This window comes from Manis pentadactyla, chromosome 1 (assembly GCF_030020395.1).
Source record: "Manis pentadactyla isolate mManPen7 chromosome 1, mManPen7.hap1, whole genome shotgun sequence".
Lineage (NCBI taxonomy): Eukaryota > Metazoa > Chordata > Mammalia > Pholidota > Manidae > Manis > Manis pentadactyla.
The window spans coordinates 150064464-150091613 of NC_080019.1; the positions used below are offsets into that span (position 1 = coordinate 150064464).

The 27150-nt window shown below is 38.9% G+C and overlaps 1 protein-coding gene and 1 long non-coding RNA gene across 10 annotated transcripts in view; one reads left to right on the top strand and one right to left on the bottom strand.

The window, feature by feature from the left end:
• Positions 1 to 27150, top strand: part of ZNF654 (zinc finger protein 654) — a 99565-nt gene that overhangs the window by 13606 nt on the left and 58809 nt on the right. For 2 of the 5 annotated variants that reach the window (XM_036898906.2, XM_036898924.2), the window contains exon 2: positions 24208 to 24353. The exons of 2 other annotated variants lie outside the window; for them this stretch is intronic. In XM_036898906.2, the coding sequence (XP_036754801.2) occupies positions 24208 to 24353 (146 nt within the window). Of the gene's footprint in view, positions 1 to 24207; positions 24354 to 27150 lie in introns of those variants that run through there. One more of the 5 variants, XM_057501918.1, reaches the window with a different exon arrangement.
• Positions 1 to 27150, bottom strand: part of LOC118919218 (uncharacterized) — a 104117-nt gene that overhangs the window by 13268 nt on the left and 63699 nt on the right. For 3 of the 5 annotated variants that reach the window (XR_008997545.1, XR_008997544.1, XR_005027417.2), the window contains exons 3-4: positions 13707 to 13780; positions 11230 to 11407 (exon numbers count right to left, since the gene is read on the bottom strand). This is a non-coding gene — a long non-coding RNA (uncharacterized LOC118919218). The remainder of the gene's footprint in view (positions 1 to 11229; positions 11408 to 13706; positions 13781 to 27150) is intronic. The other 2 variants (XR_008997551.1, XR_008997543.1) reach the window with 1 other exon arrangement.

A 27150-nucleotide genomic window follows, 5' to 3' on the forward strand; every position in this document is an offset into this window, starting at 1 on the left:
TTATATCATTGTGTAGAACTCATTAGAGGTCACCACATAGGAACTGCATTTTTTTTTTTCTTAATCATTAATCTACACTTACATGACGAATACTTTGTTTACTAGGCTCTCCCCTATACCAGGTCCCCCCTATATACTCCTTTACAGTCACTGTCCATCAGCGTAGCAACCTGTTGTAGAATCACTACTTGTCTTCTCTGTGTTGTACAGCCCTCCCCTTTCTCCCACCCCGCTATGGATGCTAATCTTAATACCCCCCTACTTCTCCCCCCCTTATCCCTCCCTACCCACCCATCCTCCCCAGTCCCTTTCCCTTTGGTACCTGTTAGTCCATTCTTGAGTTCTGTGATTCTGCTGCTGTTTTGTTCCTTCAGTTTTTCCTTTGTTCTTATATTCCACAGATGAGTGAAATCATTTGGTATTTCTCTTTCTCTGCTTGGCTTGTTTCACTGAGCAAAATACCCTCCAGCTCCATCCATGTTGCTGCAAATGGTTGGATTTGCCCTTTTCTTATGGCTGAGTAGTATTCCATTGTGTATATGTACCACATCTTCTTTATCCATTCATCTATCGATGGACATTTAGGTTGCTTCCAATTCTTGGCTATTGTAAATAGTGCTGCGATAAACATAGGGGTACATTGGTCTTTCTCATACTTGATTGCTGCATTCTTAGGGTAAATTCCTAGGAGTGCAATTCCTGGGTCAAATGGTATGTCTGTTTTGAGCATTTTGATGTACCTCCATACTGCTTTCCACAATGGTTGAACAATTTTACATTCCCACCAGCAGTGTAGGAGGGTTCCCCTTTCTCCACAGCCTCGCCAACATTTGTTGTTGTTTGTCTTTTGGATGGCAGCCATCCTTACTGGTGTGAGGTGATACCTCATTGTAGTTTTAATTTGCATTTCTCTGATAATTAGCGATGTGGAGCATCTTTTCATGTGTCTGTTGGCCATCTGTATTTCTTTTTTGGAGAACCGTCTGTTCAGTTCCTTTGCCCATTTTTTAATTGGGTTATTTGTTTTTTGTTTGTTGAGGCGTGTGAGCTCTTTATATATTATGGACGTCAAGCCTTTATCGGATGTGTCATTTTCAAAGATATTCTCCCATACTGTAGGGTTCCTTTTTGTTCTATTGATGGTGTCTTTTGCTGTACAGAAGCTTTTCAGCTTAATATAGTCCCACTTGTTCATTTTTGCTGTTGTTTTCCTTGCCCGGGGAGATATGTTCAAGAAGAGGTCACTCATGTTTATGTCTAAGAGGTTTGTGCCTATGTTTTCTTCCAAGAGTTTAATGGTTTCATGACTTACATTCAGGTCTTTGATCCATTTGGAGTTTACTTTTGTATATGGGGTTAGACGATGGTCCAGTTTCATTCTCCTACATGTAGCTGTCCAGTTTTGCCAGCACCATCTGTTGAAGAGACTGTCATTTCGCCATTGTATGTCCATGGCTCCTTTATCAAATATTAATTAACCATATATGTCTGAGTTAATGTCTGGATTGTCTAGTCTGTTCCATTGGTCTGTGGCTCTGTTCTTGTGCCAGTACCAAATTGTCTTGATTACTATGGCTTTATAATACAGCTTGAAGTTGGGGAGTGAGATCCCCCCTACTTTATTCTTCTTTCTCAGGATTGCTTTGGCTATTCGGGGTCTTTGGTGGTTCCATATGAATTTTTGAATTATTTGTTCCAGTTCATTGAAGAATGTTGCTGGTAGTTTCATAGGGATTGCATCAAATCTGTATATTGCTTTGGGCAGGATGGCCATTTTGACGATATTAATTCTTCCTAGCCATGAGCATGGGATGCGTTTCCATCTGTTAGTGTCCCCTTTAATTTCTTTTAAGAGTGACTTGTAGTTTTCAGAATATAAGTCTTTAACTTCTTTGGTTAGGTTTATTCCTAGGTATTTTATTTTTTTGATGCAATTGTGAATGGAGTTGTTTTCCTGATTTCTCTTTCTGTTGGTTCATTGTTGGTATATAGGAAAGCCACAGATTTCTGTGTGTTGATTTTGTATCCTGCAACTTTGCTGTATTCCGATATCAGTTCTAGTAGTTCTGGGGTGGAGTCTTTAGGGTTTTTTATGTACAGTATCATGTCATCTGCAAATAGTGACAGTTTGACTTCTTCTTTGCCAATCTGGATTCCTTGTATGTTTTTGTTTTGTCTGATTGCCGTGGCTAGGACCTCTAGTACAATGTTAAATAACAGTGGGGAGAGTGGGCATCCCTGTCTAGTTCCCGATCTCAGCGGAAATGCTTTCAGCTTCTCGCTATTCAATATAATGTTGGCTGTGGGTTTTTCATAGATGGCCTTTATTATGTTGAGGTACTTGCCCTCTATTCCCATTTTGCTGAGAGTTTTTATCATGAATGGATGTTGAACTTTGTCAAATGCTTTTTCAGCATCTATGGAGATGATCATATGGTTTTTGTCTTTCTTTTTGTTGATGTGGTGGATGATATTGATGGACTTTCGAATGTTGTGCCATCCTTGCATCCCTGGGATGAATCCCACTTGGTCATGGTGTAAGATCCTTTTGATGTATTTTTGAATTCGGTTTGTTAAAATTTTGTTGAGTATTTTTGCGTCTACGTTCATCAGGGATATTGGTCTGTAGTTTTCTTTTTTGGTGGTGTCTTTGCCTGGTTTTGGTATTAGGGTGATGTTAGCTTCATAGAATGAGTTTGGGAGTATCCCCTCCTCTTCTATTTCTTGGAAAACTTTAAGGAGAATGGGTATTATGTCTTCCCTGTATGTCTGATAAAATTCCGAGGTAAATCCATCTGGCCCGGGGGTTTTGTTCTTTGGTAGTTTTTTGATTACCGCTTCAATTTCGTTGCTGGTAATGGGTCTGTTTAGATTTTCTGTTTCTTTTTGGGTCAGTCTTGGAAGGTTGTATTTTTCTAGGAAGTTGTCCATTTCTCCTAGGTTTCCCAGCTTGTTAGCATATAGGTTTTCATAGTAGTCTCTAATAATTCTTTGTATTTCTGCGGGATCTGTTGTGATTTTTCCTTTCTCATTTCTGATACTGTTGATTTGTGTTGACTCTCTTTTCCTCTTAATAAGTCTGGCTAGAGGCTTATCTATTTTGTTTATTTTCTCGAAGAACCAGCTCTTGGTTTCATTGATTTTTGCTATTGTTTTATTCTTCTCAATTTTATTTATTTCTTCTCTGATCTTTATTATGTCCCTCCTTCTGCTGACCTTAGGCCTCATTTGTTCTTCTTTTTCCAATTTTGATAGTTGTGACATTAGACCGTTCATTTGGGATTGCTCTTCCTTTTTTAAATATGCTTGGAGTGCTATATACTTTCCTCTTAAGACTCCTTTTGCTGCGTCCCACAGAAGTTGGGGCTTAGTGTTGTTGTTGTCATTTGTTTCCATGTATTGCTGGATCTCCATTTTGATTTGGTCATTGATCCATTGATTATTTAGGAGCGTGTTGTTTAGCCTCCATGTGTTTGTGAGCCTTTTTGCTTTCTTTGAACAGTTTATTTCTAGTTTAATGTCTTTGTGGTCTGAAAAGTTGGTTGGTAGGATTTCAATCTTTTGGAATTTACTGAGGCTCTTTTTGTGTCCTAGTATGTGGTCTATTCTGGAGAATGTTCCATGTGCACTTGAGAAGAACGTGTATCCTGTTGCTTTTGGATGTAGAGTTCTGTAGATGTCTATTAGGTCCATCTGTTCTAGTGTGTTGTTCAGTGCCTCTGTGTCCTTACTTATTTTCTGTCTGGTGGATCTGTCCTTTGGAGTGAGTGGTGTGTTGAAGTCTCCTAGAATGAATGCATTGCATTCTATTTCCTCCTTTAGTTCTGTTAATATTTGTTTCAGGTATGTTGGTGCTCCTGTATTGGGTGCATATATATTTATAAGGGTTATATCCTCTTGATGGACTGAGCCCTTTATCATTATGTAATGTCCTTCTTTGTCTTTTGTTACTTTCTTTATTTTGAAGTCTGTTTTGTCTGATACCAGAATTGCAACACCTGCTTTCTTCTCTCTGTTGTTTGCTTGAAATATCTTTTTCCATCCCTTGACTTTAAGTCTGTGCGCGTCTTTGGGTTTGAGGTGAGTCTCTTGTAAGCAGCATATGGATGGATCTTGCTTTTTTATCCATTCTATTACTCTGTGTCTTTTGATTGGTGCATTCAGTCCATTTACATTTAGGGTGATTATTGAAAGGTATGAATTTATTGCCATTGCAGGCTTTAAGTTTGTGGTTACCAAAGGTTTAGGGTTAGCTTCTTTACTGTCTTACTGTCTAACTTAACTCGCTTGTTGAGCTATTATAAACACAATCTGATGATTCTTTATTTCTCTCCCTTCTTCTTCCTCCTCCTCCCTTCTTCATATGTTGGGTGTTTTGTTGTGTGCTCTTTTTAGGAGTGCTCCCATCTAGAGCAGTCCCTGTAGGATGCCCTGTATAGGTGATTTGTGGGAGGCAAATTCCCTCAACTTTTGCTTGTCTGGGAATTGTTTAATCCCTCCTTCATATTTAAATGATATTCGTGCTGGATACAGTAGTCTTGGTTCGAGGCCCTTCTGTTTCATTGCATTAAGTATATCATGCCATTCTCTTCTGGCCTGTAGGGTTTCTGTTGAGAAGTCTGATGATAGCCTGATGGGTTTTCCTTTGTAGGTAACCTTTTTTTTCTCTCTGGCTGCTTGTAATACTTTGTCCTTGTCTTTGATCTTTGCCATTTTAATTATTATGTGTCTTGGTGTTGCCCTCCTTGGATCCCTTGTCATGGGAGTTCTGTGTACCTCTGTGGTCTGAGAGGCCATTTCTTCCCCTAGTTTGGGGAAATTTTCAGCAATTATTTCTTCAAAGACATTTTCTATCCCCTTTTCTCTCTCTACTTCTTCTGGAATACCTATGATTCTTATATTATTCCTTTTAGATTGATCACTCAGCTCTCTTAAAATTCTTTCATTCCTGGAGATCCTTTTATCTCTCTCTGCATCAGCTTCTCTGCGTTCCTGTTCTCTGTTTTCTAGTCCATTAATGGTCTCTTGCATCTCGTCCATTCTGTTTTGAAGTCCTTCCAGAGCTTGTTTTATTTCTGAATTCTCCTTCCTTAGTTCTTGCATATTTCTCTGCAAGTCCATCAGCATGGTTATGACTTTTGTTTTGAATTCTTTTTCAGGTAGACTAGCTAAATCTATCTCCCCAGATTCCTTCTCAGGGGAAGATGTAGCAGATGCTGAAGCTGTCTGGGTTAGTCTTGTCTGGATCATATTTTTTTGCCTTTTCATGTTGACAGGTGCTATTGACTGTCAGCTGGGAGGGCCAAAATTTTCACTTGCTACTGACCTTTCTTTACTGGGACAACTGCGACCCCTAGTGGCTTGTGTTGGGTAATTGCGTGTAGAGTGGGTCTTTGTGTCTTGCCTGGCCGGAAGGGAGAAATTTCCCTTTCTGTGGGCGGAATTTGTCTCAGGCTGCTTCTCTGCTTTCGTAGCGCCCGGTGGGGTAATGGATGGGGGGGCTGCTTGACTGTTTGCCTCCGTGAGGGGTCTCAGAGCTGTTGCCCAGGGGGTTAGTGCACCCGGTTTTCCCTGTAATTTCCAGCTGCTGTACTGTGACCTGGGTTGTTTCCGTCAAGCTGTTAAGTCCCTGTCCCTTTAAGACTTTCAAAAAGCCCCCGCTTTTCTTTGTCACAGGGGCATCAGCTTCAGCACCCGCTCAGAGGTCTTACTCCCTGTTCCCCCAGTATCCAGGGCCCCCTGGGCACGTACTGTGTCTGCGCTCTGGCCCGGATGGCTGGGTCTGGGTGTTCAGCAGTCCTGGGCTCCGTCTCCCTCCCGCTCTGCCTATTGTTCTCCCGCCGGTAGCTGGGGGGAGGGGCGCTCGGGTCCCGCAGGGCCGGGGCTTGTATCTTACCCCTTTCACCAGTCGCTGGGTTCTCGCTGGTGTAGCTGCAGTCTGGCCACTGTCCTGCATCTTCTGGTCTCTCTTTTAGGGCTAGTTGTGTTTGTTGTATTTTCAAAAGTATATATGTTTTTGGGAGGAGATTCCCACTGTCCTACTCACGCCGCCATGTTGGCTCCGCCAAGCTAACTTTTTCTTAATATCAATTAATTGAATTATCTTTCATTTTTAGGCATAGATCTAGGTATATAAAGTATTGTAAGTAAAGGTGTTGTAGAAGGTGTCCCTGAAAGAAAAAAATTGGCTGTGTACCATATGAAAAGCTTAATTCTAACGGTTATTATAGGAGATTTAAAGAGGAACAGGTCATAACTCCTGACCTCAAGGAATTGAATTTTCTATATGGTCAGTAAGAACATGCATAGCTGATAATGCTTCCACTGTTGTGACTTGGATCGAAACTACAGTCATCTTTTTCTTGGATTATTTTACCTTCCTGCTTCCAATTCTTCAGTTTATTTACCACATGAAGTGACTCTCTGAGATCTCTTCTAAATCTTTCATGCTTTTTTCTCAGAGTCAAAGCCAAATCCTTAAAATGAACTGCAGGGATGGCTCATTAGGCCCCCATCTTTTGCTGTCCTTCAACTTGAATATGCTCTTTTCTTGGCCTTTGCACTTGACCTTTGTTTTGTCTGCCAGAAACACTTTTTGTTTGGCTATCTGTATGGTTTGCTCCAGGACTCTGCTCTGATATCCTTTTATAAGAGAGATGTAGGCTTTCCCTGAACACCCCAGATAAAGTATAAAGTAGCATCCCACCTCTGGTATTCTCTTTTACCTCGTGTGTTACTGTTTTCTAAGGTACTTAGCACCATCTAACATACATTTTCTTATTTATTTTCTTTCCACTAAAAATGAAAGTATCAGGGTACTTGGTATGTAGTAAATACTAGGTTTGAATAAGTGAATGTGTAAATACATACAAATAAACCCTAAAACAGGAAACAGTGATTAGGTCCACTAATACAATGTACATTACGTCTTCTGCAAATTCACATGGAGAGATTACCTCTAATAGTAGTAGACTACTTTTAATAAAACAGATAATTTGGGAAAGTTATAGTGGATGAGGTAACATTTTAATTGAGTCTTAAAGAATTGTTACTATTAAAATATAGACATGAAAAAGGAAGTGGTATGAGTAGGAGCACATTATAAGTAGAGAAGGTAATTTGTGAAAAGGTAGAATACATGGATTATTTATCAGTGGGGTAGGTAGTTCTCTAGAGCTGTGGTTCTTTTTTTTTTTTAATTAGTTTATTTTGTTGTCATTAATCTACAGTTACATGAAGAATATTATGTTTACTAGGGTCCCCCCTTCACCAAATCCCCCCCACAAACCCCATTACAGTACTGTCCATCAGCGTAGTAAGATGCTGTAGAATCACTACTTCTCTGTGTTGCACAGCCCTCCCCCACATTATACATGCTAATCGTAATGCCCCCTTTCTTTTTCCCCACCCTTATCCCTCCCTTCCCTCCCTTTCTCCCCAGTCCCTTTCCCTTTGGTAACCGTTAGTCCATTCTTAGGTTCTATGATTCTGCTGCTGTTTTGTTCCTTCAGTCTTTCTTTTTTCCTATAGTCTTTGGGTTTGAGGTGGGTCTCTTGTAAGCAGCATAGAGATGAGTCTTGCTTTTTTATCCATTCTATTATTCTTTGTCTTTGGATTGGTGCATTCAGTCCATTTACATCTCGGGTGATTATTGAAAGATATGTACTTATTGCCATTGCAGGCTTTAGATACATGGTTGCCAAAGGTTCAAGGTTAGCTTTTATAGTATCTTACTGTCTAACTTAACTTGCTTATTGAGCTATTTTAAACACTGTCTGGTCATTCTTTATTTTTCTCCCTTCTTATTCCTCCTCCTCCGTTCTTTATATGTTGGTTGTTTAATTCTGTGCTCTTTTATGCTTTCTTTAGCTGCTTTTGTGGGTAGTTGATTTTATTTTTTGCCTTTAGTTAGTATTTGGTTGGTCTGCTTTCTTTGCTGTGATTTTATTTTCTCTGGTGACATCTATTTAGTCTTAGGAGTGCTCCCATCTAGAGCAGTCCCTCTAAAATACCCTGTAGAGGTGGTTTGTGGGAGGCAAATTCCCTCAACTTTTGCTTGTCTGGGAATTGTTTAATCCCTCCTTCATATTTAAATGATAGTCGTGCTGGATACAGTATTCTTGGTTCAAGGCCCTTCTCTTTCATTGCATTAAATATATCATGCCATTCTCTTCTGGCCTGTAATGTTTCTGTTGAGAAGTCTAATGATAGCCTGATGGGTTTTCCTTTGTAGGTAACCTTTTTCCTCTCTCTAGCTGCCTTTAAAACTCTGTCCTTGTCCTTGATCTTTGCCATTTTAATTATTATGTGTCTTGGTGTTGTCTTCCTTGGGTCCTTTCTGTTGGGAGTTCTGTACACTTCCATGGTCTGATTGATTATTTCCTCCCCCAGTTTGGGGAAGTTTTCAGCAATTATTTCTTCAAATGCACTTTCTATTCCTTTCTCTCTCTCTTCTTCTTCTGGTACCTCTATAATGCAGATATTGTTCCTTTTGGATTGGTCACACAGTTCTCTTAATATTGTCTCATTCCTGGAGGTCATTTTATCTCTCTCTGTGTCAGCTTCTATGCATTCCTGTTCTCTGGTTTCTATTCCATCAATGGCCTCTTGCATCTTATCCATTCTGTTTATTAATCCTTCCAGAGATTGTTTCATTTCTGTAATCTCCTTCCGGACATCATCCCTTAGCTCTTGCATATTTCTCTGCAGCTCCATCATTATGGTTATGAGCTTTATTTTTAATTCTTTTTCAGGAAGACTGGTTAGGTCTATCTCCTTCTCAGGGTTTGCCTCTGTGATCTTGGTCTGTATCAATTTTTTCTGCCTTTTCATGGCGATAGATATATTTGTGGGGAGCTGGCGTGTATGTTGGGTAAGAGAAAGTCCCTTCTTTCCAGTTTGTGGCCTTCCTCTCCTGGGAGAACAGCAGCCTCTAGCAGCTTGTGCTGGGCAGCTGCCTGCAGACGGGGCTTCTGATCTTGCCTGGCCGCTAAAGGAGTTTAGCGTTGCAGTTACTGTGAGCGTGGCCTGCCTCAGGCTGCTTCTCCAATATGGTGGAGCCGCGTTGGAGGGGGAACAGGCGGGAGGCTGGTTATCGCGGTGAGGGGCCTCTGCGCTGTGCTGCGGGCTTTCAGGTGCCCAGAGTTCCCCGTGATTCCCAGCTGTTGGGCTGTGTGCTCTGGGGCGCTTCCATCCATTTGTGGGGTACCTGTCCCTTTAAGACTTCCAAAAAGCACTCGCTTTTCTTTGTCCCGGGGGTGCCAGCTGCAGAACCCACTCACAGGTCTTACTGTCCTGTTTCCCTAGTTTCCAGCACCCTACACATGCACTGTGTCTGCACTCTGGTGTGGATGGCTGGGGCTGGGTGTTTAGCAGTCCTGGGCTTCCTCTCCCTCCCCGCTCTGACTCCTCTCCTCCCGCCGGGAGCTGGGGTGAGGGGCGCCCGGGTCCCGCTGGGCCGCGGCTTGTATCTTACCCCCTTTATGAGGCGCTGGGTTCTTGCGGGTGTGGATGTAGTCTGGCTGTTACCCTGTGTCTTCTGGTCTCTCTTTTAGGATTAGTTGTATTGTTGTATTTTCAAAAATATATATGGTTTTGGGAGGAGATTTCCGCTGCTCTACTCACGCTGCCATCTTGGTTCTCCTCCTCTAGAGCTGTGGTTCTTAAAAGTTTGATTTCCCAGACCAGCAGTGGGAGCATAGTGTGAACACCATTAGCAATGCAAATTCTCAGCCTCATCCCAGACCTACAAGAATCTGAAATTTGGGTTGGGGCCCAGCAATTTGTGTTTTACAAGCCTTAGAGATGATTACTTACTAATAGTTGAGTACCACTGGACTAGAACATGTACTAAGGAAAGTATTAAGACTGAAAAATGGATTGGTTCAGATCTTGGCTTATGAGTTGGAATTTTGTAGGAAGATCTGTAGATTTATGGGCAAAGCAATGTCATCAATAATCTTGAAATACTTTTTTTAGACTGAGAGGAAGTAATGAATGAGGGCCTAGACAAAAAGGGAAGCTGTTGGCATATTTCAGAAAAGGAGTGATTGCGGACCTAGCTAGGTAGTAGCAATGAAAATGGAGAGACAAGAACAGTTTCAAGAAATATGGAAATAAAGTATTTAAGATCGAGTTGAATGTGGAGGCAAGGTGTAAAGAATTTTAGGAATTTGCATTGGGTTTCTAGTCTAAATGGGTAAATGGTGGTAGTATTAACAGTACATGGTAGAAGGAAAAATTAAGGAATCTAAATTAGCAGTAGGGTTTGACTATTGGGTTTGAAGAATTGTGCATTCTTAAGAAAACAAAAAAGAATAAGAACAGAAATTGTTAATCATTAGCCATAAGGACAATTTTATTAGTCTTGAGGATACTCATCCTCCATTTAAGAACAATGCCTTTTCAGTTAGCTGATGATAAAAGTGTTCTGAAATAAAGAACCCACCACTTTTTTGTTTTTTTTAGCAATACTTCAGCACTTAAAAGTCTGAAGCTTTTAAGTAAAGGCTGCTTTTGTGCCTAGGGTTAATTTACTTATGATAGTTTTTAAGTTTCAAATTCCCTTTCAGGTTTTAATTTGGGGACAGGGGACCAAATGTCAAGAAAAACAATAATATATTAAGTGTAATCAAATGAACTGCCTCTCATTATCAGTTTCACAAAGATAAATTAGAGTCTAGATCCCAAAGAGATTAAGATCCCAAATTCCTTCCTTCCGGGGGATATTGATTAATCAGAGCCAGTGGATTTCTTTTGTGCCTCTATGGTTAGACTGGGATTTTTTTCAGGAGCTGTAGCTTGGTTTCTCTTCCTCTGATTTGGAGTGGCTTCTTTAGCCTCTTGGAGGAGAATTATTTAACCTCAAATCTCTTTTGTGTCTTCCTTTTTTAAGAATACAGGTCAGAAGGGCAAACATATATTACTCTGCCCAGCCCAACACTCATTACATTTAGAATCACTAATAATTCCTTGAACATAATGTATACAGTTGAGTCACATTACTTTTGCCAGTAGGATTTAGTGATACTAGAGGGAAGGTGGCTGCACAGAAGACAGGTTACCAAGTCAATCCTGGTTCCAACTGCACCAGACTGCCAATCATTTGTGCAAACTGTCAGTCAATAACTTGTACTTAAGTTTTACTGAGAAAATTCATCAAGTGGTTAATTGTTCCACTGTATATTTACCATTTGGGGAAGTGGGGGTGATGGGATTGGGAGCACTTACCTGAACATTCTACTTTGTTGAAAATTGTATTTGAATTTCTGCCTTGTAATGTTTACAGATTTCCATGGATGGCAGCCCCAGGTGCCAGGTTGTACTTGATGTCTCTTCCTTTAGATTTCTTTCATATTAAAAGCTTTTAATTTCCATTTCCTTTGTGTTGTCCTGGGTCATTCCTTTGCTGCAGTAATTGGATTCTATTTAGTGGCACAGCATCTTTACTGCCTCTTGTAAAAGAGTGTACCATTTGTTCTGTGTAAAGCTCAAAGCGCAATCTCCATGAAGCCCTAACCTTGCAGTCTCCACAGCCCCAATGTTCTGCTCATGCCTCTGGATTTCTCTGTCCCCAGTCTTGTGCCAGGACATTTTTAGTCCTGTGCTACCTTGGCTATTGCCACTCCCCGTGAAATTCTTAGGCCTGTTGGACTAAAATTTTTTATAAAAGCACTCCTGTGCTCCATATTTGTGTTATTTGGGTAATAAAAATAAATGGGTACCTGAAATGAAGCTGCTTTTGATCTTTTTGACGTCTGTACTCAGAAGCCCAGTGAATGCAGTATCTCTTCTGCCACTTGCTTCTCTAGACTTCTTCTAATACTCTGCTTTTAACTGTTTTAGGCCTTGCGAAATTTGTTCTGCTTCACTGACAATATAAACGTTCCTTTTTGTCACATTTCTTTCTGCAATAGTAGGATATGCTATTTCAGATAAACACAGCTAGTTTTTGTTTTTGTTTATATTTTAACCTACTCTTGAGTTGGCCTCTCCTTTCTTCCTTTCTGTTTTTGGGCCCTCGTTTCAATATTCTTTGATTGTCTCTTGTAAGCTCTCCCATGATGTCAGAGATGAAAGTCAAGGAATTCTTAGTTCATCAAAAAGCATCATCAGACAGATTTTGCCCACTCTCATTTCCCTGACTTAAAATCTTAACAGCTCAACATCAAATGTAGTACTGTTCTCTTATTTTGTTTTTCGGCAGTGTTGCTTTTCCTTTTTCACTCTCTGAGTCCTGTCTTTGAGTTCCTGGGGCACTTCCCTTTGTTGTACCATACCATACCATATATTGGCCTTTGTAATAACTAGTAATTTGAAATGCACCTGAATCCTTCAGGTATTTTTTTTACCTTTCAAATCTGTACAGACTTTATGTTACTGTATATAGTACTCATTTTCAAAGTGTGTTTTTCACATGTTCTTATTATAGACTATTGGTTTAAAAGAGTATCTTGCCATGGGTGGCTCTCCAGTTTGGTTCACTCCAAAATTTCCATCCTACACTTACCTCCTCCCTCTGTTAGGTATGTTTGGAACAAGTCACCCTTCCTTTCTAATGAGTAACAACTAAAGTACCTTTCCCTGTTAATTCCATCTTTCAAAGCACATAGTTCTAGTATCTAGATTTCCTTTTTCTTTTTTCATATCTGTCTAGTCCAGCTTCTAAGAGTGAACCTAAGGAAGTCCCTTTCTTCTTCCATCTTCACTACATGATCTCTTTTTATTTATTTTTAATTCTCGCACTGTTATTTGTAAGTATATCATCTTTTTAAAACCAATTTAGTTCTTCTTGAGCATGAACAAAGTGTTTGAGGAATAGGCCTTTTAAATCCCTTTAGGCCTTTGGATTTGTAATAATCCCATTGAGTTTTTCTTCTGTCTCATTCTAAAAAAGTGATTTATGCCCAAAATAATGAGGAGCCTGACTGTTCTTTATCTGTTTACTTGATAAAATCCACTGGCCATCTTTTTTGAACTCAGATAAAACTTTGACATCTATAGATAGCTTTGATTAGATTTATGTATGTCTCAGTTCCAGACGCTGCTTGAGATGATATTATGATTGTGACTCTAGATGCCTTTGAACAAGTCATGTGACTCATAGAGCTGCTCTTTGAAAGGGAGAGAGAGAATTAGGTCAGTTGATCTAAGAGGGATATAACAACTTAATGGCTAGATATGCACACACTAATGTTTTAAGACCTAGTCAGAACTCAACCACTTTTCAGTTTAATTCTCTGGCTTGCAGTCTTTGTTGAGAAACCAGACAGAAGAAACAACCACCACAAATTCTCCTTACTAATTAATGTCTACAAAAACCGAAAAAACTAAAAGACATTTAAAAAAATTCAATAATTTAATGAATGCCTCTGCCATTCCTGCAGTACCCTGTGGGCAGGCCATGCTAACTTAAACTCAGATGCAGAGTTCTGCTTAGCCCGGGCTGGTTAAGACATTATTACCATGTCTATACATACAAATACACCACCGGCTGCAGGCACAAAAGGACACAAAAATGTCTTCACCCACATTTTCACATACATTTCCTTGTGCATATATATTTTGGGATTCCCTTGTCTATGTGCCAATATTAATATATGATGGAAACATTTAATATACTACTCTCCCCAGTGAGACTAGAATCAAATGAAAAGTTGAAAGGGATCGAACTTTATCAAAGCCTTTAAAATGAGCTTACTACTTACCTTCTTTGGACCAACTTAAGAGGAAAGTTGGGTCTTTAAGCAGATCCTCAGGTAGCCCCATGAAAGACCTTGGCCTGTGTCATACCACATGGATGCAGAAAATTCAAGGAGGAGATGAGTTACAGTCTGGTGGATATTTGTGCTATGGTTATTAGCTTCAACTAGATACATGAAAATTCCTTTTAAAACTAAGATTGTATGGAATATTAAAAATTACAAAAATAAAAAAAAAATAAATAAATAGATACTGGAAAGAACTAATTTATAGGCTAAAAAAAAATTTACAGGTACTCCATTTTCCACTTTGTAAAAGGTTGTCTTAAATACATTCAGAAAACCTATTAGAGACTGAATGTTTTGGAAACTATTGTAAAATTGCAATATTTCCAGAATCTCTTGCCTGGCTTTAGTGCATCTCCATATCAGCAGGTGTTTCCAAAGGGTGGAGAGAAGTAGTCCATATCCATATCAATAGGTAATTACAAGGACAAGAAGGGCATATCTGGACTGGAGAGGTTGGGCAGGGTCCCTTCTTCTGTAGCCAGGTTGCAGGAGGCACAGGAGAGCAGAAGTGGATGACTGTTTATAAGAAATAAATGGATTTCTCCCACTTTATTTCTCCCTTGGACTGATTTAGGTTTCAAAGGTATTTTGCCCCAGGATTTCCCCCTGGAGGTTCATCTGGTGGTAAGGTAGTTGGCAGGACTGCTGAATCTGAAATCTGTCTACATGGCTGCAACCACTGGGCGGGCTGCCCCTAGAAGTGGTGGGGAGATGAGAATACCCCCTTGTGGATGGTGGGGAGGCATCAGTGGCTGCAGCAGTAGAGAGTGCAGCTTCACTTGGGAGCCCCCTATATGTGGGACTATCAATTAGGGAGCTGTAGTGAGGAATTGATCTAGGCTAAAGCACCTCCTAGATGGGTGGGGCCTTCCCCAGAATTAGGGAAGGGTAGAGACACTGGAAGCTGTGGAATTAGCCCTCCGTGAGACAGAAGACTGCTTAGAGACCCTGAGTGGCTGTGTAGCAGCTGGGATTGTGGGATATCTTTTTCTCGAGATAGTGGAAAGTGTTATTGAGGAGAGAGAGACTTCAGCAGGAGAGAGACACACTTCAGCATGGCTTGGCGGAGCTGGGTGATGACCTATGGGATGCCCTTAAGAAAGAGAGACAGTTATCGAGAAGACAGGTTTTGCTCCTGCAAGATACATTAGCAGCGAGGGAGGAGACACCAGCAACAGTTTGTCTTCATGTGGGAAGGCCAGCAGTGTACAATCACTGTCCCTCCACAGTTCCACCATTTGTCACGGACTTGTAGCTCAGCACTTGGACACATCGAAGAAACTGCAAACGGTGCGGCTGTATCACTACATTGATGATATCATGCTCATGTCTGATTCTCTTGCAGATTTAGAAGGGGCAGTTCCTAGACTGCTGCACCATCCACAGGAGAAAGGATGGGCTGTGAACAGCACCAAGATTCAGGGATCTGTTTGTAAAATTCTTGGGGGTTGTCTGGTGGGTAAAACAAAAGTTATCCCAGAAACAGTCATAGACAAGGTCCAGGGTTTCCCATCCCCTACCACTGTGACAGTATTACAAAAGTTTTTGGGCTTTTGGGCAACTGGAGAGTATTTATCCTGCACTTGAAACAAATTCTGAAGCCCTTATACTGGTTGGTATGAAATGGCATCAGGTGAGACTGGGATGAAACATGTGCAGCTGCTTTTACTGCTGTTAAGTGAGCAGTCAATGCCATACAGGCCTTGAGTAATGGGCTCATCAAGGCCCTGTGAGCTAGATGTTCATGTAGCCAAAGATGGTTATGGATGGGGGCCTTCAGCAGTGGCTTGAATGGATGTGCCAAGCTATTGGATTCTGGTTACAACTATGGAAAGGAGCAGAGGTACAGTACACCTTGATAGAGAAGCCAATGGTTGCTGTGTACCACATCTTGCTGACTATGGAGCCCATTACTGGAAGAGCCCAGACCAAGTAATAACTACCTATCCCATCATGGGATGGGTGTCAGACTGGACCCAAAGGCCACGCAATAGCATGGTACTGACACCTACACTGGCCAAATGGAGTGCATATTTACAGCAGCATAGTGTCCTGTCTACTAGCACCTTAAGTGGAGAACTCCAGCGCTTATTGGGGCAGGTGACCATACCAGTGGAAAGCAGGAAGAACTTGCTTTTGAGCCATTGGTATCCGAGAATACTTATCAGGAGGAAAAAGCCCCTATACCTGAAGATGCTTCATATACAGATGGCTCCAGTCATAGGCAGCCCCTGAAGTGGAGGCTTGTGGCTTTCCGTCCTAAGAGTGAGACAGTATGGATGGAGGATGGAGAGGGGAAGAACAGCCACTGGGCTGAGTTGCAGTCAGTATGGCTTGTGATCACCCAGGAGCCCTCCATGATAGTTGTCTGCACTAACAGCTGGGCCCTCTATCGGGGCTTGACCTTGTGGCTCCCGACATGGTACCATGTCGACTGGATTGTTGGTCACTGGCCTCTTTGGTGGCAAGAGTTGTGGCAAGATCTATGGGCCTCTAGTCAGACTAAGACAGTTACTGTATATCATGTGACTGGCGATTTGCCTTTGGCATCCCCAGGGAATAATGAAGCAGAAAAATTGGCCCAGGTGCATTGGCTAGAAGGAAAGCCTGCCTCCGATGTGGCCCAGTAGTTACATCAGGGTTGGAGCAAAAGAGAATGTGGGCTGTAGCCCTTTGGTGGGGTTTGAAGAAGTCAGCAGAGCCTGGAAGGAGTGCCTTGTGTGCTCTTAGAGGGACTTAACACCAAGTCCTGCAACAACATGGGGCAACAGTAAAAGGGCCGATACCCCTAGTCAGGTGGCAGTTAGACTGTATCAGGCCTCTGCCTATAGCAGAGGGCTATCAGTATGCCATGATTTGTGTGGACATGGCTACTGGCCTGTTTGTTGGTTGCTTTTCCTGCATGTTATGCAGGTCAGCAAACCACCAAGAGGGGCCTACAGAATCTCTCTGCGGCCTATGGCCAGCCGCAGGTAATTGAGAGCAATCAAGGCACCCACATTACTGGACATGCATTACATTGGGTGCAGCAGTTAGGAATAAAATGGAAATTTCATGTACAATATATCCCTACTGGGACAGGCATGATAGAGAAGTACAGTGGTTTGTTGAAATCTGGCCTGAAGTCAGGCACTAATAGTCTATGGGGTTGGTCAGGGCATTTATGGACTGTGCTACGGCATTTGAATTAGAAGCCCCAAAAAGGAGCCTTGAGCCCTGTGGAGATGCTAACACACATTGCTACTTCTCCTATACAACTGTATGTGCAAACCAAAGAGGAATCACTGAAGCCAGGATATGGCCAGCAAGCAACATCCTGCTGCCAGCCCCAACTGCATTAAACCGTGGAGACTGTTTAGTGGATGTGGCCCTGGAAATTTTGACAAATGGACTAGTGATGGCTGGGGAAAAGGCCTGCAAGCTGGCCTCTTGTGTATTCCTGGAATAACAGCAGAGTGTCCCCCAAAGATCATGGTAGTATACTGAAAATGTCCGGGAGGTAAGAGCATCTTACTGGGGAAGTTTTGTTTTATCTTTATGGCCAGTGCGTGTACCTCCCATAGCCCAATATACTGATCCATCTGTAACTCTCACAGGGAGGATGTGAAAGTCTGGTGTACTAGACCAGGATGAGATTCCATTCCTGCCACTGTCCTATCACAGGACCACTCTCTTGCAGGCATCCTACCAGATAGACAAAATTTGCGTATGCTGGTGTCATTAAAACATGTTTCTTGTTGCCCTTAAGGTTATTTTCTTCTACTGCCCCTGTGGCCTGGACCTGTCCCCTGGCTGCAATTGTCACAGCATGATGATTGTTCCGAATTCCCTACCTGTTCAGCTTACTGACTGCCTGTGGAATGGGCCAGCTATGGACTTAATCTGCATAGGACTTTGAACCTAGTTGAATCTTCCAGTTTAAGGATTATCATGACTTTATTGTTGTTGCTATTTTATGTTATTAGCCTGGTTACAATGCTCCAGTTTTCTCGCATAAGGGCCACTGTGGAATTGGGGAATGAGTAGATTGTGAGGCAAGATTTTTGGATGGGTGGGCTTTTTGGTGAAACTGCAGTATTTCCACAATCTCTAGCCTCATCCCTTTAGTGCATGTCCATATCAATAGGTGTTTCCAAGGGGTGGAGAGAATTAGTCCATCTCCATATCAACATGTAATTACAAGGGCGAAAGAGGGTTTATTTGGACTAGAGAGGTTGCGTGGGGGTCTCCTGCAGCCAGTTCAGAGAGACACAGGGGAGAAGAAGTAGACTACTTGTAAGCAATCAACCCGTTTCTCGCACTCTGTTTCTCCTTTGACTGATTTCGGTTTCAAAGGTATTTTGCCCTTGGGTTTTCCCTCCAGAGTTACAATGCCTTATGGAGTAGTGAGCTGAAGAAACAATATGCTTTATTAAGCCCATGAGAGAACTGGAGTTCATGTTGCTTTCTACTAAAGATTGTCCTTTGCAGATTCCAAAAAAATTTTTACTAGAATCTTTCTAAACCATTTTGATTTTAAATATGATTTTAATTTTAGGTTTTCTTTACATAATTACCTGATAGAAAAAGTCAAATGACAAGCAACTCTTCTTTTTTTGAGCAAAGCTTTTCTTTACCTTCATTCTCAGTGGAAAATTGTAAAAAAAAAAATCCTCAGTTGTCTGTTCAGGCATGAAGCATTTATTTGTATTGCTTATCTAGGATATGCTTTGTTTGTCTGAGTATTGAACTAAATAGTTGAAACTCAGCAGTAGCTTTTGGATAGATTTTATTTGGAAATGGCCTATCTGCTTGCTAAAAGTGAGTAAAACTTGTAATTAATCACATTTGGAAACAACCAGTTTACACAGATGCAATGAAATAGTCACTAATATAAGCTTAACCATGTCATTTTCTTAAAACAAAGTGTACTCGTAATAATAGCTCTTGTTTGTAATCTGTCAGGAATTATCCTAGATTTTAATACATTGTGTTATTTAGTTCTTCAATAGCAGTGTGATTAAGGTGATATTAAATTCATTTGACAGGAAACTTTGAGGAGTATAATAACTTCGCTAAGGTTACATAGCTAATAAATGATAAAGCCAGGTCTTCCCGATTCCAAAATCCTTTCCTTCCCATTGCTGCCAATCTACCTGCTTTATTTTTCCATCTAATACTAAAAAAGTACCTTTAGGCAAGGGTAAATCTTTATATGTAGTTAGGTAACAAAATAGGGAAGTTAACTGTTAGATCAGTGCTTATATTAAGTAATCTTTAGAAAATAAGTTAGATCACTGACATTTGAGGGGAAAGGTTGGAACAAGTAGTTTTGCTTTTAAACTTTAAAAAATCGAACTAATTTTATAGTTATAGAAAACAGCACAATTATCAAGAACAGGAAAGTAACATTGGTGTAATATTCACTAAATCACAGACTTCATTAGAAATTTACCAGTTTTGCCACCAATGCATTTTCTGTTTCAGGATGTTATTTCTGATCTCACATTTAGTTTTTATTTTACCTTAATCTCTTCCAATCTGTAACAGTTCTTCAATTTTTCCTTGCTTTTCATGACCTTGACACATTTGAAGAGTACTGATCAGTTTTTTTGTTGAATATCCCTTAGTTCAGGTTTGTCTTATGATTTCTCATGATTGGAATGAGTTTAATATTTTTGGCCAAAGCAACACAAAAATGCCACTATGTTTTTCTTTGTGCATATCAGGAGATTTATGATAATGATATGTGTTACTAACTGACTGGTGGTATTTACTTTGGTGGCTTGGTTGTTTGTGCCTGTGGAGTTTCTACACATGAAAGTTACTACCTTTTGATTTGCAGTTGATAAATGTTTCAGGGAGATACTTTGAGACTGCAAATCTTGCATCTCCTCAGACTTTTGCTCACTAATAACATTGATTCATGGCTCTTATCTGCAACATTCATTATTGTGTATTTGCCTAATGGCGGTTCTCTTTCCTTATGTTTATTTAATTGAGATTCAAACTGTGAGGAAGAACTGTCTCATCTCTAACATTTATTTATTTGTATTATTTGTATTAGTATGAAATCATGAATATTTATCTGGTCCCATGGATTAAAGTCCAAAAGTATTTATCATTGTTCATTTTGTTCTCAAATTATTCCAGCTTTAGTTGTTAGGTGCTCCTATAGGTTGGTTCCTGTATTCTTATATCCCATCATTTTTTCAGCATTTCATTACTTTCTGGCAACACAAAATGTTCTGTGGCATCTTGTATTTTCACTACTACAGCCCTGCTGGAGGAGGGCTTGAGGAGCCCAAGTTCCTTTTACTAGAGAATAGTGGTTAGAAAGCAAGATTTGGGCCCAAATGTTTATATTGTTACTAAGATGTCATTGCTCCTAGGCCCTCTTGGTGGAAATTTTTACATAAATAGTAACTACATTACAAATGAATAATAATCATACTGAACGGGGAGGTTAAAGATTAACTTAATGTTTATTAAAATGTTTATTTTAGGTATTTATAAAACTAGTAAATTTATTCAATGCATAGATTGTATTAATACAGGCATGTATTATGGCTATTTTTTGAAGATCTTAGAATGGAAGGTAATTGTAATGTGTCTTCTAGTTTGTTAATTGCATTTAAAAAGTGGAGGGATTAACTAAAAAAGCGATGAAGTTAACAGTGAACAATTTGACACATATGAACTGTGAGGTGTTTGAAGTAATGAAAGTTAATGACAGTGGGAGATTTCATGGAGGAAGAGGACAGGACTGTGAATGGCCAGAAGTAGAAAAAAAGTCACGATTGATAATGTATTATGATCTAGTCTGTTATTACCTAGATTTAGAAATCAAGAGGATTGTTTACTCAGTGTTTGTCTTTATTGTTGTTAGGAAAACAGGAGAGCTCAGTTAAGAAATAGATAATCATATTTTAGTTGATCATTTTGCTTATTTTTTGTTATATAAGTTAACGTGTATTATTTTTATACGTTTGTGTATTAGTTCCAGCTGCCATAACAGAATACCACACTTGATGGCTTAAGCAACAGGTATTTATTTTCTCACAGTTCTGGAGGCTGCAAGTCTGAGATAGGGTTCTATCTAGCATGGTCAAATTCTGGTGCAGACTCTTCCTGGTTTACGGACAGCTGCCTTCTCTTTGTGGTCACACTATGGCCTTTCCTCAGTGCATAAGTGTGGAGAGAGATCTCTCTCTTCTTTTTAAAAGGCCACCAATCCTATCCATTTAGGACCCCTTCCTTTTGATGTCAGTTAACCCTAATTAACTCCTAAAAGCCCCATCTCCAAATACAGTCCCATTGGGGGGTTAAGACTTTAACACATGAATTTTAAGAGGAATTTACTTTAGTCCATAGTAATTTGGATGATGTATTTTTTGTGTTCCTATATTTTAACTTAATAGGTTTAAATTAGGTCTTTGTTTTGACAGAGGATAAAACTGTACTCATTCTCAAGATAATTTGCCATGGTAAATTGAGATATGACAATATCTAGTATACACTGTTGCTTTTAGAGCAGGGAATATGCTCTTGTAAATGGAGAGTACTGAGAAAGTGCTGTAGGATCATTGGACTATATTCTAACATTGTCCTCTGCCTTCTAGTCAACTCTCCATATAGCATGTAGCATATAGCATGGCCTTATTTTAGCCTTGACTATAACTTCTTGCAGCAGTTTTCATATAGTTTTTGTAAATTCTAGTAAATTGCATTGAAGTAATGTTGTTCCACCCTTGGAAATGAAGAAAAAGATTTCTTGTAATCACCAATGCACTGTTGATTTTTATTCTGTTTCTTAGACCATTTTCTTAAAGAATTTAGAACTGTAGTAATAGTTGATAATAAAGATCCAGATAAATTCTATTCCTCTGTTTGCAGCAACTTCAGCATTTTTCTGGCCACTGTTAGACTGTTACTTATTTGGAAAGAAAAAGAAAAATGGAAGAAGTGTTGCATTCTGCACTGTGTCCTGGTAGAGCACCTTCAGATTACGATGTCATGGTATCAGCTCTCATTAGCTGAGTGTTTGTGATAGCAGTTGTAGCACAGGAGAAAAATTTCAAGGTTAATGGTTATAGTTTTACATATTTTAAGGAAAATGATTAAAAGAGAAATAGTGTTACAGTATATGTTATGTTAATGTTACTGGGAATTAGTTATGTCTGGCATGACATAATAGTATATGAAGATAGGTAAATTTCAGCCATTTTTGTTTATGTCCCTTCAAGGGTATTGCACCAAACCTGTTGGAGGTGTTTTCCCACAAGGACATCTTTTGTGTTGGGTTTAGTCACAGTAAGATCTGGCAGGGTATTAGCAGTTGCATCTTGGTGAATAAGGGAAGCTATAATGAGAATAGAAGCTGAGAAAGTAGAAAGCTTCTCTTCTACAGAGATAAACCCAGCCCATAAATAGGAAGTGAATAAGGCTGTAAATAGATATGGATTAGGGAAAACTATTGGGACTGAGGACAGGACAAATGTGAGATTGTCAGGTACCTATTTTTTTTATGTGGCACCAAAATGGTGGTGTCATGGCCAAAAAGGGGCAGTAAAGCTTGTCAAACACTCTGGCGAAGAGAAAATTTAAAGCCAGAGAACCACTGTTTTATCTAACATTATTATTATTATTATTATTATTATTTGGCTTGCAGTGTTTAGGAAAGTCTGTCTTAACTTGGGGTCATCATTGTTACTGGTTTTACTTCCCAGATGGTAATTACTACAAGATTTGGAAGGGATACAAGTTCACAGAGATAAAAACTTTGAGTTTTTTTATCTGCACATGTTCTTAGAAACATTGGAGACATTTGCTAGTTACCTTCTGTTGGAATTTGGAATTGTCAGAGAAGTGTGAAGGGTCTGAGATTTAACCACAGTCTCACGAATGCTGGCAGAAGACATGAAACTCATGGGTCAGAGATAAAGGACTTAATTATTCATGGGACAGCAAGCTGCTTGAGTTTCATGTTCAGGATGGTTCTCCTAGCCCCACAATTCTCATTAAGGTGATATGAGTGGCCCAGGTGGATCTGCACTCACAGTAGGTTTTTTATCACAGCTGAGGAACCCCAAACTTAGGGTACCTTAATATTTTATAATAGTCTACAAGCTATCTGCCTGACCTTTGCTCCAGAGGGATATAACATCATGATATACTGGATGGTAAACAGGCTCACTGCTCTGGAGGGAGACAGTTATCTCTATTTCTCAAGGCTCTTTCCTAGAAGTAACTTTGAAAAGATGACAGTCAAGCCTCTTTTTGGAAACTGTAGAAATACAAGAGACTCATGGAAAATTATCTCCTAATTCTAAGTGCTTTAATATGAAAAGTTCTTGAGCCCTGAGTGTTCTTAGCTTTTGTACTCTGGTTTTCCCAGCTTTTAAATCAGGAGTTGGCAAACTTTTTCTGTAAAGGGGTAAATGTTAAATTCTATTTTATGTTTTGTGAGCCATGTGATCCTGTCATGACTACTCAACTTGGCATTTGTAGCAGGAAGGCAGCCATAGATAATATGTAAATGGATGAATTTAGCTATATTCCAATAAAACTTTCTGGCATTGAAATTTGAATTTCATATGATTTTCACACAGGAAAATAGATTTTTCAACCTTTTATAAACCTAACATCCATTCTTTAGTTTGGATCATACAAAAATAGGCAGTATGGCAAATTTGGCCTGTAGGCCATAGTTCACCAAAAGGTTTTTTTTTATATGATGAATTTTTAAAATACGTTGTTTTAATATAGCAGTCTTGCATATGAGAAATATAATTAACATTTTATAGCAATTGATAGTTCTAAAGTGTTTGCTCATAAGTTATTATCCCAATTTAGCTTCAGAGTAAACTTGAAAGATAGGCATTAGTATTACTATTTTATGGTGAGGAAATTAATACATTAGAGAAGGGAGATGACCTACCCAAATTCATCAAACTAGTTCAGTGACAATGCCAACACTGATTATATTCTGGATTCTTTCCTCCATAATATGGAGCATTAGTGTCTTTAATACTAACTTGTTGCGAGAATGCTTAGAGTTCAGTCTTATACATAATAATGATAATGATACATGATTATTTCTGTTTTTCTTTATGACTACATTCACCTCTCTTGCTATTTTAATATTTGATAAATGGTATTTTGACAGAAGCTAGATATGGTAAGTGAAGGGCATTTGTTGTAAAGTTTGGTAAAGATTTGGCACTCAGACAGTAAAGTCATTCATATGCTATATTTTTTCCCACACTTTCAAAGATACTAGTTAATTTTATTTTCAGGTGTATGCTATAGAAATAAACAATAAAGACCATCTCCCCCCAAATCATTTGTGTTCATTAATGTTTTAATTTATCTAGTAAGTTTTACCCAGATTTTTAAACTCTAAGATGTTGAGAACATCTTCTATAATAATGTACTTCTTGAATTGCTTCCCTACTAGGTGGTTGAGGATTATGCTGGAAGATGGCAAGTCCCTTTGCCACAGCTTCAGGTTCTTCAGACTGCACTCTGCTGTTTTACATCAGCCAGTGTGTCATTCCCAGATGAATGTGAGCACGTACAATATGTTTTGAGTAGTCTTGCTTTGTAAGTATTCTTTAATTGTTATAAAAGTATTGTTTTTCTTGATGTACTCGAGGGCTGGATTTTGATTATTTTCTCTGTGAAAGGACTCTTTCCTAAAGTGTTTTCTCAAAAAGAAACTTTCATTTTTTTCATTTAAATATTTAGGTATAGTTTTGAACATTTAACCATAGTTTTACTTTTGGTTTAGAGTTAAGTGGAATTATTGTATAGATTCTTAAGGTCACTATGAGCACTTTACTTTTTAATTCCCTAGATTACCTTGACTCTAATGGTAAGTCCCAGAATACAGCAATTGAGGCCATCATAGTTAGCAGAGGGATCTTAAATCAGGCCAAAAAGAGGTAAGGACACTTCTGGTTTTTAAAAATACTTAAAGAGGACTTCAAGGTAAAGATCACAAACTGAGCATTTGTGTTTATCCTTTTTGCTCTCCTAGATCCTATTAAAATTATAGTAAAGAAATAAAAGGGAGAAATACAATGAAAGGAAAACAGAAAAGAGACATCACTGAATGAAAGATTTCAGTAGTTTTCTGGGGGATAGAAAACAGGTGTGGCCATTGAAACATGGCAGAACAAGTCACAACATTTGTGTGTCAGGAGGGGTATACTCAAACTGCACTCATATCACAATAAATGGTGTGTGAAATCATTTCTCAACATCACAAAATACAATAGAAAAATATCACAGTACATCTCAAGGGATAAGTATTATTTTGTGAAACTTTCATGTATTTTTATATATGTGTATATTTGAATATTTATAAAGTTTATAAAACATTTTTTGAAACTTTGGGTAGCAGTTAAAACACAATTATCCTCTGTCTTATAAGATATGAGGAAGACAGTCTCTCTTGCCTCTCTTCCCCTAGAATCCTGGAGAGGTGTAAAATTTGAACAGGCAAGGTATGAAATAGAGAGTAGGAAATGAGATACTTTGAGAGAATGTAGATAAAGGGGTTAATTGCATTTTTCTGTTTAGGCCAATCATCAGGCCTTAGGGTTAGAGTAGGGAAACAGTATTGCTTTTTATTTCTCTAAAGAAATTAAATGAGTTTGGATCAATGACCTGGGCATTTAGGGTTCCTCTTTGAGATGCTTTGTTAATCACTTAATTACCTAAAGAAAAACTCATCAGTTATCAAATTCTAGACATATGCTTATAGGAGTCCCAATTATGGCTTTATTCTTAAATATTAATATGTGTTTAAGAATCATCAGACACTTGAGGAATGCCTTCAACAGGAAAAAATACAGTGAAAACAAACTGGAAAAAAATCTGGAACAAATAGTGTTAATACAGAAAAAAAAATTTAACAAAATTATAAAACCTTTAAGTATTTCAGAGAGAGTTGAGAAGATACGTACAACATTACAATATTGACATAGCATGTGTGAAAGGAGTAATTAATACCAAAAATGAATTCATGGTAATTAAGAAAATGTGATGGTTGAAATTTGAAGTTCTTTAGGAAGTTTGGAAGGTAAAGTTGAAGAGATAATCCAGAATGTAAAACAAAACCCAAAGCAGTGTGTCAGAAAACAAATGAAATGGTGGCTCAATGTAGATTTGTTATTTGGCTAGCTGGAGTTCCAGAAAAAGAACTTAGAGACAAATACATTGGAGGAATTTCAAAGATATAATAAAAGAATTTAACAGAACTAAAAGTCGTGAACTTGAAGACTGAAAGGCCTCAAGAAGTGATTAGCACAGTGAATATAAAAGATACTCAGCTAAATGCATCATTTTGCAATTTGAAAATACCAAGAATGAAAACATAGATTTGAATACCTTCTAGAGAGTAAAAACTAGTATACCTACCTACAAAGGAATAACTATCAGTCTTTGTATAACTAACAGTGGGTAGTGAAGTATAATGAATTAGTGTCCTATAGGTTTGATGGGAAATTATTTTTACTGTAGAATTTTATACTCATCCAAATGGTTAGTGAAGTGTGAGAGTAGGAAGAACATTTTCAAGCATGTGAGGATCAAGAAGACTGACTTGTCCACACACCCTTTCTGGGGAAGTTACTAGAGAATATGCGGCAGGAAAATGAGGGTGTAAAAAGATGAGATGATGAAGGATCTAAAACTGGCTTTTACTTAAGCTGAAGGAAAGTCCCAGAATCATTGCTGAGTAGTAGATATTATAGATATGTCATCACCCAGAAGGAAATTTCCAGTAAAAATGGAGATTTGAAACTAACCTTGAGAATTTGGGACCATTTTAAGTAGTGATTAAAGTAGACAAGGCAAAGAACATAAAAAGGGAATTAAATACTCCAGGAAAATTAAAAATAATCTGAACAGGAAAGGGCACAGAATCGTTGCAAACTGCTTACATGTGCACTGAATACAATTTCTGTTAATTACACTGAAAATAATTATAGGAGGGAAGAAGAGTTTACAATATCAGATTTGTAAGAGTACGTTAAAAAACATTATTTAAAAAAATATTGTTTTGTTTGTATTTTATTATTCCTAAGTGAATAAGGGAAACGTATTAGGACTTATTGTAATTGACAAATCTTACTCAGGCTATTTTAAGCCAAAAAAGAAGAGGGGAATGGATTTACTAGATGACTAAAACCATGGAAAAGCAAGGACTAGAACAAGTTCCAGGATTTTCTATATTCAGAGAATAAAGTATCATCTAGAACTATTCTCTCCCTTTCCATCTTTCCTTTCTCTGTTTCATTGTCGCAGGGCTGCTAATAGTTATGGGATTAAGCTTAGTTTATTGACTCAGGGAGAAGACTCCCTTCTCCCCATTTCTAATCCCCAAAGTATTTTG